Here is a 13,926-nt window from a genome sequence, read left to right on the forward strand (position 1 = left end):
GGATGCATCTATCCCCTGAAAGCTATGCTCTTACAGGTAGCAATTCCATCCCTATGCCTGTTCATATTCCCAATGACAGCTAACATGCAACACACACACACACACTATACATATATTATATATAATATATATACATGTGTGTATATATAAGTAATAAGTGTTTTTAAAAAATCTGATTTACGCTACAGCCTGAGTCATTTGATGAGTTTATAGGCAACTCCAGTCAAGTATCTATCTGGAGCAGGAGAGGTTCCCACTGGTCCCCAGCACTTCTGCTTGAGCATGGACAATCTCAGCAGCTTAGACTGGAAAGACCTGCACAGACAGCCCCTTGGTGCACCCCCTGGCCCTGGCCCCTCACCACCTGCCTGTCAGGCTGTCATGACTGAGGCTCCTTGCCTCACGCAGCTCGGCTTCTACGTAGGCTATTCAAAGAGTGCCATCTGCAGGATGAAGGGAGGATCATAAATATTTATTCATTTCCTTCAAATGATAGTTGAAGAATTTAAAACGTGTTCAAGAGCTAATCAACACAAGATTTAAGTTAAAGTTTAATGACAGATAATGAATGCTACATTCATTCTTCACAGGTATTATTTGTATTTATTTTAATGACTGCCTTGAATGTCTTTACTCCAAAGAGTAACCAATGGTGAGAATCAGAGGTGCCCCCACTATCCCAAGAGTGGAGAGGTGTTCGTTCAGGGCCTTTATGCTGCCCCTGGACCCCTCCCCACGGGTAGCCATTTCTCTGCTCTTCCCTGCAGAAGGGCACATGTCCAGTGGTGACAGATGAAACAGCTCTCTTCCTTCTTTGACTCAAGACAATTTTTAAAATCTGAATGCAGAGAATGGGAGCTCAGAGTTCCCTTGTCATACCAGCCTCAGGTCAAAGAATCATGAGATCACAAAGCTGAAAGAAGCTCCTTCACTGAATCATGACCCTGTGTAGTGCTGCTGACCAGCGGCCCCCAGTCTCCTCCTTCACCCCATGCGTGATGCCCCTCCTGCCCGTATCTCATAAGCAGCAGCCCACAACAACCAGGAACAGGTTTCTAATTCTTTCACTGTGCGTCACTGATCTCTGACGAACTCAGGAATTATCCAATTCCTGACTAAATTCACTTCTCTCCCCCCAGCAGCCCTCACCTAGTGAGGAGAGAAGCAAGAAAAAGAGCGCCCTTTCCTGCCTGGGTTGCCCCCTTTCTCAGTACCTGAGCGTGATGGTCACGCTGCACAGAAAAAAGCAGGGCTGAGGCAGGTGGCTGCTGACCACCCACCTGCCGTGGCCATGGTTGGAGGTGGTTTTCCTATGCGGACTACCAATTCCAGGATGCTGGGCAGCTCCACTGCCCACACCCTTCCCCAGAATAGGGATGAGGGAACAAGACAGGATTCATTTCCAGACTATGAGACCCATCTCTGGAGGCCTATTTACAGGAGAATGGTGCAGTGATCTCATGGCCCTTCACTGAGGTGTTCCCTTTGTGGTCCACATCCTCCGAAAACCTCCTAAAAGCAGGAGCCTTTTGGAAGGTACACTCTCTCTTCTCTCTTGTAAAGACACAGTCTTATCAGGAAGCAGAGGCAGAGACAAGTGGATTATATCAAAAGATTACTCGTTGGCAGGACCAGGGAAAATAATGCCTGTGACAAGGGAAGCTTCCCCTACCCCATTCCTGCTCTTTGCCCTGTACTTTTTTTTTTTTTTTTTTTGCGGTACGCGGGCCTCTCACTGTTGTGGCCTCTCCCGTTGTGGAGCACAGGCTCCGGACGCGCAGGCTCAGCGGCCATGGCTCACGGGCCCAGCTGCTCCGCAGCATGTGGGATCTTCCCGGACCGGGGCACGAGCCCGTGTCCCCTGCATCGGCAGGCAGACTCTCAACAACTGTGCCACCAGCGAAGCCCTGCCCTGTACTTTCCACGAGGAAACTGGCAATGAATTTTACACCCAATTCCTCCACCTCAGTAAAGAGGGATGGCATGGGGTGAGGGTGAGAACACGAGTCTGGACTCACACCTGGGTTGAAATCCCCACAGAACCACCGACAAGCTAGATGACAAAGGCACCGCAGGACTTTCTGATCCTTTAGTGTCGTCTTCTATAAAACAAGGCTGATACTGTCTATCGTTCAGGGTTGGTGGGAGATAAAACACTTAATAGGCCCATAAGCTCTCAAAAATGTGTCAATTCTTTCTTTAGTATGAATTTAAGTTAATGTGTCTCTGGCACTAACTGAAAGGCACTGTCCCATGGGAAGGGCATATCAGGCACCAGCGAGACGGTGGAGGAGCAACTGGGAGAAATGAGGTTGAGGTTGGGGAGGCCACGAGGCTTGTTTGGTTGTAACAACACACAAAAATGACAGCCCCCTCATGGGCCTGTGACCACAGCTGGCATTGCCTATGAGGCCACAGCAGTAAGAGAGCAAGGAGGAGTGGGCTGGATCAGGGCAGTGGGTGGCTCTGGGGATGTCCTCCCCAGGTGAGGAGGGCTGAACCACAGGACAGCCAGAATGCAGGGGCACCAAAGCTATGGGATGGCTCTAGTCCAACAGATGGTCCCAGGTACCACAATGCCCACTCTCAGCAGGCAGGGAGTCTGGATGACCCTCTCCCATCCTATGCCCCCTAACAGACTGGACAGGCACCAGAATGCCTGGCCACTCAGATATTTGGGGTCTGTAATACATCTTGTCCACCAGAGGCACATTGGGCCTGTGTCTGTATCACGCTGGCACAGTCCAGCTCATGCTGTAAAAGATCCTTCTGTGGCTACGAGGCTGGTTTTTGTTCTTGTGGTGGTGGTACTGGTGGTCGTGGTAAAATAAACGTAACAGAAAACTTAAAAGTTCAGGGGCACTGAGTCACCCTGTTGTGCAACCATCACCACCATCCATCTCCAAAAATCTCTACCTTGCAAAACTGAAACTCTGCACCCGCTAAATAATAACTCCCCGTCAGCACCTGGCAACCACCCTTCTACCTTCTATCTCCATAAATTTGACTATTTTAGCTACTTCATATAAGTGGACTCATACGATATTTGTCCTTTGGTGACTGACATTTCACATAGCATCGTATCTTCAAGGTTCATCCAAGCTGTAGCATGTGTCATACTTCCTTACTTTTTAAGACCAAATAATATTCCACTATATGTATATACAATATATATATATTTTTTTTTTCTCCTGCGGTACGCGGGCCTCTCACTGCTGTGGCCTCTCCCGTTGTGGAGCACAGGCTCCGGACGTGCAGGCCCAGCGGCCATGGCCCACAGGACCAGCTGCTCCGTGGCACGTGGGACCCTCCCGGACCAGGGCACAAACGTGCATCCCCTGCATCGGCAGGTGGACTCCCAACCACCGCGCCACCAGGGAAGCCCTGTATGTACAATATTTGGTTTATCTATTCATCTGTCGATGAACACTTAGGTTGCTTCCACCTTTTGGTTACTGTGAAAAATGCTGCTTGAACATGGGTGTACAAATATCTTTTCATATCCTTGCTCTTCTTTTGGGTATATACTCAGAAGTGGGATTGCTGAATCATATGGTAATTCTATGCTTAATTTTTTGAGGAACTGCCATACTGTTTTTTGTTTGTTTGTTTTTGCGGTACGCGGGCCTCTCACTGCTGTGGCCTCTCCTGGTGGGGAGCACAGGCTCCGGATGCGCAGGCTCAGCTGCCATGGCTCACAGGCCCAGCCGCTCCGCGGCATGTGGGATCTTCCCGGACTGGGGCACGAACCCGCATCCCCTGCATCGGCAGGCGGACTCTCAACCACTGCGCCACCAGGGAAGCCCTGCCATACGGTTTTTAACAGTGGTTGCACCATTTTACATTCCAACCAGCAGTGCACAGAGGTTTTCTATGAGGTTTTCTTTATACCATAGGTTGGGTCTCATCTACCTGCCTCCGCAGGTTCAGGTCGCTGCTGACACGGTCTCTCTGGCTCCGTCAGGCCTCTCACCCTCCAGCATCCCTTGCAGCTCCCCTAGGTCCACTCCCACTACTTCCTGTTCACCAGCAGATTCCTTTGGCTCTTGGCAGGCCCTCTCCTTTCACACCCACAGCTCACATCTGTCTGGGGCTGGTCACCTCCCCGGGTGAGGTTGGGGCTCTGGACAATGCCCAGCAGGACTCCCCCACTGAGGGCTGCCTGTGTAATGGAATCAGAGCCAGCCCTGGCTAAAGCCGTGATGTGGCAAACTCTAGCTTTGTCACCCTCGCTCCTCTGGCAGCAACCACCTCGCCATCCCTTAGTGATACCTTTCCCAGCTGCCCCTTCCCTGCCTTACTCATTCCACTGCAACTGATCACAGCTGACAAAATACTAATTTACCACTCACCTAGTGATCCTAGAGCAGACAAGGGTCTCCTTGCATCAGGTGGGAAGGCAGCCCAGAAGCCATGGGCTATCCACCCAACGTGCCCCACCAAACACCAAAGCCACAGCCCTGGTCTCCCTCACTGCTCCACACACGCATACAACCATACACAGCATCTCACCTGAGCCACCTCTTCAAAGTCATCGTGCCTCTTCTGCAGGGCCCGGGCTCGATGCAAAGACTTCCCGACCCCTGTGTGCTTGCTGAGAAAGGCCTCGCCGTGGTTTTCAATCCAGTCTAACACCTAGTCAGAGAAGGAAGACAGAAACAATGACTTCTTGGCAAAAGACACGTGACAACATGTGTGACTGCTAGGCTATTAGACTCCCCGCCCGTCCCAATCAGAAAGCAGCAGTCCAGGTGTAAATGTTCAATCCACGGTGGACACAGGGATTTCATTACTGTCACTGGCAATACAACAATCCCACCCTTAACTAAGTTCAGCTCTTCCTCTTTGATCTCCAGAATATCCCCTCATCACTTTCTCAGTTTTCTCAGCCTTAATTAGCCCATTATTTTAAACAAGTTACACAGACCGCCAGGCACAGTTTAACCCTCTCACTACTTTGACTCCAACCATATAAAGTCAGACACATTTGCAGGAAATCAAGCAGTGTCAGGTCAGGGCAGTTCCTTGGCACTCACTCCACCATAAAAATGCTCATGGCAGTGCCATCAAGTCATGGGGATCCTACCTCATTGTTCTCCTGGGACTCCCTTCCTAATCTTGGGAGCAAAGTCCAGAGTAGTCAGTCCCTAACTGGAGCTACGCTCAAGAGAGCTGATCACCAGGACAACTGCCCTCTCTGGCTTCTTTCCACCTTTCTCCTCCAATCAACATCAACCAACCAACCAACCAACAAAATAAAGTAAGGTCTTTAGTATCTATGATGCTCTTGGGTAGCAGCAGAGACTCCATGTTCTCCAGGCTTAAGGTCTAGTGATTTGGCCTCAAGACATTTTCCTCCGAGTTGTGAGAAGCTAGAAAACAGGTGGCTGGAGCAGTAGAGGGATGAGTGAGGCGATGCTTAGAAGGTGAGAAAATATGTTGTCCTGAGGGGTACTTGACAGGGGAGTGGAAAGCCCTTAGTAAAAGCCTCGAAATGCAGGGAGGATCAAAGCCTTTAGCCCATTTTGCATTTGTCCACATAACCCAACAAAAATGTGTGCCTCCAGGGAGAAGGGAAGCAGTTCATTTGGGCCCTGAGGAGTTGGCACTCACTAAATCAGACGGCCACAGCTGAATCAGAATTACAGCACAGACACACCTGTTGTAGATCCTGCCAAGACTCAACTAAGCCCACTCTATTCCTACTATAGTAAACGTCAACTAAACATTTGATTAATGAGGTACTAGCTTTCTCAGATTGTAGAATGACTTTTGGGAAAATGATTTAGATGAACTAGCCCTGTTTAAAAGGGCACTTTAATTCTGTTTTTTTCTACAGATTGCCCTGTGGCAAGCAGAGAGACCAAATCATTGCCTGGACTGCAGACATGAGAGTTCTGTTTCTACGGAATTTAGCCTTTGGCGTCACTTCCTCTGACATCTGAGATAAATTTATGCCTGCAATTGTAAAAAGTATGGAAGCTTTCAAAGTCTTAGGTGGCAGTATCATAAAGCCATACCAAGATGGTATTGGTTAGAGAAATGCACATATGAATATAAAAATGAGGTTTAACAAAATTGCATGGTACAAAGCCAGGTCAGGTAATTGTCCACTAAAATGAAGAAAAAAAGAAGGCTTTTGCAAAAATGACTTTATCTAAACATTAGTGTAAAGATTTTAAGCACTTTAGCATCAAGGATTTACTATATAACACATGGGGCTATATTCAATATCTTGTAATAACCAGTAATGGAAAATAATCTGAAAAAATATATATATAACTGAATCACTTTGCTGTACACCTGAAACTAACACAATATTATAGATCAACTATACTTCAATTTTAAAAAGGTTTTAAACACTTTAACAAATTCTGGCAATATTTTTTTAATATTCTGGAGGCACATCTGTAAAAAGAAATTACAATAGTAAATGAACTGAATTTTTACCTTTTGCAAACTCTGAAAGGCAGCACTGAAAGGAAGTTTAGATATTCTTTTCTTAGAATAAAGAAGAGCCTACTTTTCTCTTGAGTTACTTATGGTGATATTTCAGCAACAAAAGTCAGGAGAGTGCATTTTTACTTGATTTGCCACAATTTGTTCCCATTCTATACCGGACAAGGATGATGGGTGTCAGCATGCAAGGTCAAAGACAAACATTTCTAGTCACAAAGTTTCTCATATATTGTGTACCATGGATAGTGTAGTTTTATAATTTTTATGCATATTTAAACTTTTATTAATCCCCTTTTGAGAATGAACTGAAGGTTGGAGATAATTTTTATATACAAAGGAGCCCTCTTATAGCTTTTCATGAGTGCTTTGGAATTTATGACGTATTTTCAGGTTACAATTTTTTAAAAAAATTTTGTTTTGAGCAGTTAAGTGTGACTTGCTTGTCTGGCACTTTTTTTCATGAATTTTATTTTATTCATTTTCATTTTTAATCTCTAGCTTTAATAAATATTCTAAATAATATTCTAAAGCAAACTGGTTAGAGACAAATGTTTTTCATCTACTAGTTCACAAATGGTTAGCTTTTATACTCCCTGGGGGTGCTTTCACAACTTTTAAACTTTTTTAAAAAAGCAATTTGTTTCCTGTTTATTTTGCTTTCTTTAAAATGTCAATTAGTTTTCAGTTAGTGACACTTAGTTTACTTAATCAGCTCTACCTTAACCACTTAAAAATCTATTTCATATTTGAGAGGCTTTTACTTAAACATAACTTTGCTCTGTGATGTTACATTGCCTCCATTTAGTACAGCTGCTGCCATTAGAACTGGAGCTGTGCGGAAAACACATGCAACCTCAATGCCGGGTCAGGGACTGCAGGGAAATCAATTTAACAAAACAAAAGCAAATGATTTAGGACGTGAACAAGGTTACTTTAGTAATATATAGAGACGGAAAAAGCATCTGAGGACAGAGAAACAGAATCAATATATGATGCGCTGTTCAAAACACTGATTTCTGACAATTTTGTTTCAGAGAGTTCTTTTAGAGCCAGCATGGCCTGGTACAAATACTTAGGCCATATGCTCTCTTGACCTTTGATTTCATGGTTCCCAACCCTGGGAGCACAATCCAGCTTCCTACGTGGACTGCACAGCAGAGAAATGTGCTTCTGAACAGACTCCGGTGGTGTCTAACAATTATGTGACACACTGTAAATTAATGTGCAGCATTGGAAGTCTGGTGAGTCCCAGAATCTGAACATCACTGGTTGAAGAATAAATTGAGTTTCTAGTCTTACCCTGGACCCTATCAAAGTGTAAGCACCCATCAAGGTACCCCTTATTAGCTGGTCCCTATGTAGTTTCTCTCATCTAAAAGATCTTATTTAAAATAGTCAATTATCAGTTGTAGTTAGGATAGTACAGGATGATAGTTAATCATACCTATTGATGGCTTTGAATTGGTATTTAAGTGTTTCCAACAATAGGAGGTTTTTTCCTTTTGTTTTTGTCTGAAGGAAGAGTCTTCAGGATGCAGAGAAGCATGTGTGGGCTACGACTATTCACATATTCAAATAGATATTTATTATTATCCTCATGGTGGCCTAGCGCCAGGCACTAGGACAGCCCAGCCTGCAGGATTAAACAAGGCAGGCTCGGCCCTGACTCCAGGAACTCAGTCTAGGTGGGTAACGAGCACTAGATATGAGATCACAATTCATCATTAATTGCAAGGGTGAAAAGTGCCAACGGTCAGCGAAGTCCACTCTGAAGAAGTGAGGCGTGAGAGACAGTAGGATTTAACCAAATTAGGAATTGAAAAGATCAGCATGGTTTGAGTAGGTGTAAGTAGGAAATGCGCCCCGAGGCGGCAGGCACCAGGTAGAGCTGAGCCCTGGTGTGCTGAGTCTGACTCCAGCGTTAGCCTAAGAGCCACTGAAGGGCTGAAGGAGGAGAAAGACACCATCAGATCTGCATTTAAAAATTACTGCTCTGACTGCTTTGTGGAGAATCAGTTGTTGGAAGACAGGAACAGAGGTAGGAAAACAGGAGGTTCCCGCGGAAATCCTGACAAGAGGCGATGGTAGCTCAGGCGAGGCCAGTGGCAGTGTCCGTGGAGAGACAGGTTTCAGTAATATTTAGGGGAGAGAACAGCCAGGATTTGGTGATGGGGCCTGGGGGTGATGCAGAAGCAGGTGGAAGCCTGACCCCCAGGAAGAGGAACTTGTCACTGGTACAGAAGCAAGTGAGTCACAAGGGATAGCACAAAGATGACAGGTTTTTTTGGTTAAGTTTTCTTTCAATTTTCATACTCACGCTCTGTTTGTTTTTTTGTTGTTGTTGTTGTTTTGTTTTTGGGGGTTTTTTTTTGCAGTACGTGGGCCTCTCACTGCTGTGGCCTCTCCTGTTGCGGAGCACAGGCTCCAGACGCGCAGGCTCAGCGGCCATGGCTCACGGGCCCAGCCGCTCCGCGGCACGTGGGATCTTCCCGGACCGGGGCACGAACCCGTGTCCCCTGCATCGGCAGGCGGACTCTCAACCACTGCGTCACCAGGGAAGCCCCACGCTCTGGTTTTGATAAATGACAGGTGTGCCTCTGCACTTGAGTGGGAAGTAGCACCCAGTGATAGTTGTCAATCTCATTCTGGCAAGATGTGCCTTTAATTTCAAAGGAGTAATTTTATACACTAAGGTTTAAAAATAAATTATGAATTTCTAATATAGCCAGATCCTAATGATAAAAAAAAAAGTGAGGGACACAAAATCTACCTGAAGAATATAAATTAGGCTTACATGGAGTTAAACCTTGCATTCTTGAAGGCATTTCACTGGGGTATAGTTTTTGAGGGGCCCCTTAACCTGACATGCAAAGTCCTCTGCGACAGGTCCACCCCTCCCAACCCCACCTCCAATGAGTTCCTGCCCCACCTCTCAACACCCCCAAAAACTGCTTCTCACCTCCTGAGTTTTGTTCTTGCTATTTTCCACTTCACTTGAAATGTCCATCTCTTTTTTCTCCCTATATCCACTTCCCGGGCTCCTTCTTACTCATCTTTTAAGTGCCACCTCAAACTCTAGTTTTGGAAAGCCTTTTCTCTTTAACAATCTACTCAGGCTGGGGTGGTGTCACTCTTCTCTGTTCTGTTCAAACCACGATTATTGCCCACAGGCTGGTCTCTCCCACTAGACTCTGACCTCCCTGTGATTCCTGGACACAGCATGGTACTCAGCACAAAGGGGTTCACGTGAGATATGTTGAACTCAACTCAACTCAAAACTCATTGCCCCAACACACAACTTTGGGGTGAATGTCTCCAGCTCCGTACTCCCTAGATAGGTAACTCTTAGTACCTCTCACAGCCTGCATTCAAAGTTCTCCCTTTGTGTGTATCCACCCTCTCTCCACTGCCCCACTTGGCAGGTAGGTAGCTCCCGAAGAAGTATGGGGTTTTCACCACTGTATCCTGCCCTTTCATCCCTCGCCTGCCCCCAGTCTCCCCATCAGCACCGCACACTCAGAAGATACTCAATGAATGTTTATAGCCATGAGTTGTCAAGGGCAAATACGGCTGCCTACTGTCTTGGGAGAAGCTGCGCCAGCGCATTCAGCAGGAGGCCTGATCTTTGCCCCATCACTGGAAACAACAGCCCTGGTCAGCCTGGGACTCCTCCCCACGAAGGCAGGCAGGCAGTCTTGCAAACAACGTGTAAAGCTCTTTCTCCTTTCTCATGCCCCAACTTTTCAACTGGAATTAGTCCTTTCCCGGAACAGCCTTTTCCAAGAGAGATACTCACATCCTGAACCGGATCTGGGAGCCAATCTAACAGCCATTATGCATAATTCCCTAATCACTCCCTTTCTTCCTCATCTAATTGTGTTTATTCCAACCAGCATACAATCAAGACAGAGTACTTTTCAGGGGAGGAGACAGTCCTTTCTAGCTGCTAAGGAGAAGAGAAAAGTCCTTTTGAAGAGAACTATTGATATTTTCTGAACAGTGGCCATGAATACAACCGAGTTAATGGGAGAAAATCAAGGGCCTAGCTGCTTTCTGTCCCAGGACTCTGATTTTTTGGATTCTTCTAACGTGATACAATCTTAGTGTTGGAGAAGACCTCAAGGATCTCCCAGCCCAGTGCAGGAGGCCCCTGCATTTAGAGGCAACCACCTTTGCACGAAGTTTTAAGTTGGTGTCTAAGCTCTGTTAATATGTAAGTGCTTTAGGTTCCTAAAGCATCGTTAAAATGTGGTACCATCATGATCATTCTAAATTAAAGACAGCACAACTTACAGAGGAACCTGGGTTCTCACCCCAGCTCTGCCCCTAACCAGTCGTGGCCCAGCTGGGTGTGTGCCTTCTCCTCTCTGAACCTCACTTTCTCCAATGAGACTGTTGGATCACATCATCTCCCTAAATCTCCCTCCAACTCAATTATTTAATGATTTTATTACATTGAGGGTAGGGCAGTTCCCCTCCTCAGAAGGAAAGGCTATGGAGGGCTCACTCTTTGTCCAGCACTAGGCCAGGGTACACGCTCACCATCTCATCTATGCTATCTTACCACAACCCTGGGCTGGTGAGAGTTATTATCCCCATGTTTGGATGAAGAAAATGAATCTCAGAGTGGTTAGTTAACTTGCCTGATCTCACACAGCTACTAAATAGTGGAGTCAGGATTCAAACCCAAATGGTTCTGGCAGCAACGCTACCATCTGATTCCCAGACCTTACTCAAGTTTTCCCATGTGTCCCAACACTGACTTTTAGAGGAAAAGGATGCAGGCCAGAAGCATGTGTCATGCTTAGCTGTCCCTTTAATCTGGAAGAGTCCCTCAGGCTTCCCTTGACTTTCCTGCCTTTGACACTTTTAATAGTTACAGGTCTATTACTTTACAAAATGTCCCTCAGTTTGGGTTTGTCTGATGTTTCCTCATGATCGGAATCAGGAATAACACAGAAATGATTCTTGTTCTTCCCACTGCATTCTATCAGGTGGGATATAATTTGAATTGCCCCCATGACTCATGATGTTAACTTTGATCACCAGGTCAGGGTGGTGTCTTCCAGCCTTCTTCTAGAAAGTCACTCTTATTCCTTTGCGATTAATAGGTATTTGAAGGAGGTAGTTTGAGACCATGGAGGTTGCAGATGCTGTGATGTGCCACAGAGGACTTTTTGCCACCCTGCTGAGAGTGTCACCAGCAGGCAGACAGCCTTGGGTGTCAGTCCCCTTTGGGGATTATTACCCTGGGTTGAAGAGAGTGGCTTTGCCCAAAGCCCCTTCTTACATTGACCCGTGCCCAGTGACAGACTCCAAGTACAAAGACCCAGTTTTCACTCCCCAACCTGAGAGAATCTTCAGAACGCCCGGTAGGGCTGGCTGAGGATTCCCTTGAGATGACACTGCAGCTCAGCTTCACTCTCTGTCTAATCCTCCTTCTTCCCTTCCCTTCCTCAGGGGTTGATTCCAAGAGCCCCTCCTAGTAAACCTCCTCTGGGTTGCCCCCTGTGTGGACACCTCCTCAGCCTGTTTAGATTCCAATCCTCTAAGCTGGGCTGCCCTCCCTGCACGGATGCCCTCCTCCCTCCGCCCAGGCTGTGACACTGCACAGCCCCTGCCCCTCGGGGATGACCTCCTTGACCTGCTCATTGTCTGCACCTATGCACCTGACACCTATGCCAGGCCACGCTTCTCTGCTCTGCTCACCTTGCCTGGGCTCCAACACCTGCACCAGGCTATGCCTGCACAGGGACTCCCTCCTCGCTCTGCTCTGGACCACCCCTCCTTGAGGACTCCCAATGCTGGGATGCCCTCCCACCAACGCCATCCTCAGCCCACTCCACTCTGACCTCCCTGGACCACTGCGGCCCTCCCACCCTGCAGAGAGACCCACCTTGCTCAGCCCCGCCTAAGAGGAAGAGCCTCCCTTTTCTGGAAACACCTCTTCCTTAGCTCCTGAGACGCCATCTCACTGAGGATTCCCCCAGCTCACGGATCTCCACTGTTGTCTACTTTTCTGAATCCTCCTAGTCTTCCCAGGCTCTAAATTTTGGAATGCCTGAGGGCTCATCCCTGGACCTCTTCTTTCTCTTCTCTTACTCCCTAGATGATCTCACCCAGTTCCATGGCTTTAAATATCGTCTATGTGCTGGTTAATTTCCATATTCACAGTTCCAGCCCTAACTCTCTCCTGAGACTGAGACTCATGTACCCAGCTGCCTACTCTTCCTCTCCAGTTTGGTTTATAATGGGCACCTTAAGCTTAACATATCTAAACCAGAACTCTTTATTCCCTTCTGCCCCACTCCCCTCCTCTCCCAGTTTTCCTTGTATCAGCAAAAGCACCACAATTCACTGCTTAGCTGCAAGCCTGTCTTACTTACTCCTTCCTGTACACTGATTTCCTTCAAAACCACCCTAGTCCCAGCCACCATCTTTCCTCATTCACTCGATCAGCCCTGTAGGTGGTCTTCCTCCTTTTACTCCCTCCACACAGTAGCCAGATCTTTGAATATAACATTTCTTTCAACAAGAATCAAGTCATGACATTCTTCTTATCGAAACTCTACAACTGTTTCCTATCACACTTAGAAAATCCAAATTCTCTCCATAGCTTATAAGGCCTGATGTGATCTGGACCCAGCCCATTTCTTCAAACTGTTTACTCCTTTTCCCTCCTCTCTATTCACCAGGTTCTCTGGCCATCCTCCTATTTTCATGAATGCACCCAGCTCATTCTGGTCCCAAGGACTTTGTACGTCCCATTTCACATGCTTGGAATCTCTTCTTAAACACACCCCACGGCTTATTCATTCAGCTCACCTGCTGTCATTCTAGCACCCATGAGCTATTTGTTTGTTTGTGATGGTGTTCTCTCCCTCCTGAATGTAAGCTCCACACGGGCAGGGGCTTTGTTTGGTTCACCGCTATGTTCTCAAAGAGCATCTGCTGAATAAATGAGTGAATGAACTCAACCTGATGTGAGAACTTCCTGTGTGATAAAGGGCAAAAACCATTAAAGGAAAGGGAGCTGTCTGGCAAATAGTTGTGAAATCAGAATCCCAACTCTCTGATTCCCTCCCTGGCTCTCTCTGATCAATCATCTTATTTGAAATATGTTATTAAGTTTGTGTCATAATTTGATCCATGATAAAACGGGCAAGGCGTTCTGTTGTGTTAAGTAAACTGAAGAATGGCCCCCCTCAGCTGTTACCTCCCAGCGCCCAGCCCCAACTCTGTGACTCTGTAGAAGCCGATATTCTGAGGTCGGGAAGGAGAGTTGGCATGCCGTCGGTGTCCACACGCATTTTGTTCCGTTAAAAGCTCAAGTGCGCATGACGTGTGTGAGCGCCCAGGACAGCCATCAAATCACTGTTTCTGTCTCCTGGCACAGCACACTGAGCACTAGTTCTGAAGGGGAGCAGCTCATTCTCTGCCGGCACCACCCCGCTCCCCGACAGCTGA

The 13,926-nt window shown here is 46.8% G+C and overlaps 1 protein-coding gene across 8 annotated transcripts in view; it reads right to left on the bottom strand.

The window, feature by feature from the left end:
- The window catches only part of LOC137225116 (kalirin), a 460,124-nt gene that overhangs the window by 153,806 nt on the left and 292,392 nt on the right, over positions 1-13,926 (bottom strand). For all 8 annotated transcript variants that reach the window (XM_067738655.1, XM_067738652.1, XM_067738654.1 and 5 more), the window contains exon 10: positions 4,513-4,635. In XM_067738655.1, the coding sequence (XP_067594756.1) occupies positions 4,513-4,635 (123 nt within the window). The remainder of the gene's footprint in view (positions 1-4,512; positions 4,636-13,926) is intronic.

Source organism: Pseudorca crassidens, chromosome 5, assembly GCF_039906515.1.
Source record: "Pseudorca crassidens isolate mPseCra1 chromosome 5, mPseCra1.hap1, whole genome shotgun sequence".
NCBI classification, from domain to species: Eukaryota; Metazoa; Chordata; class Mammalia; order Artiodactyla; family Delphinidae; genus Pseudorca; species Pseudorca crassidens.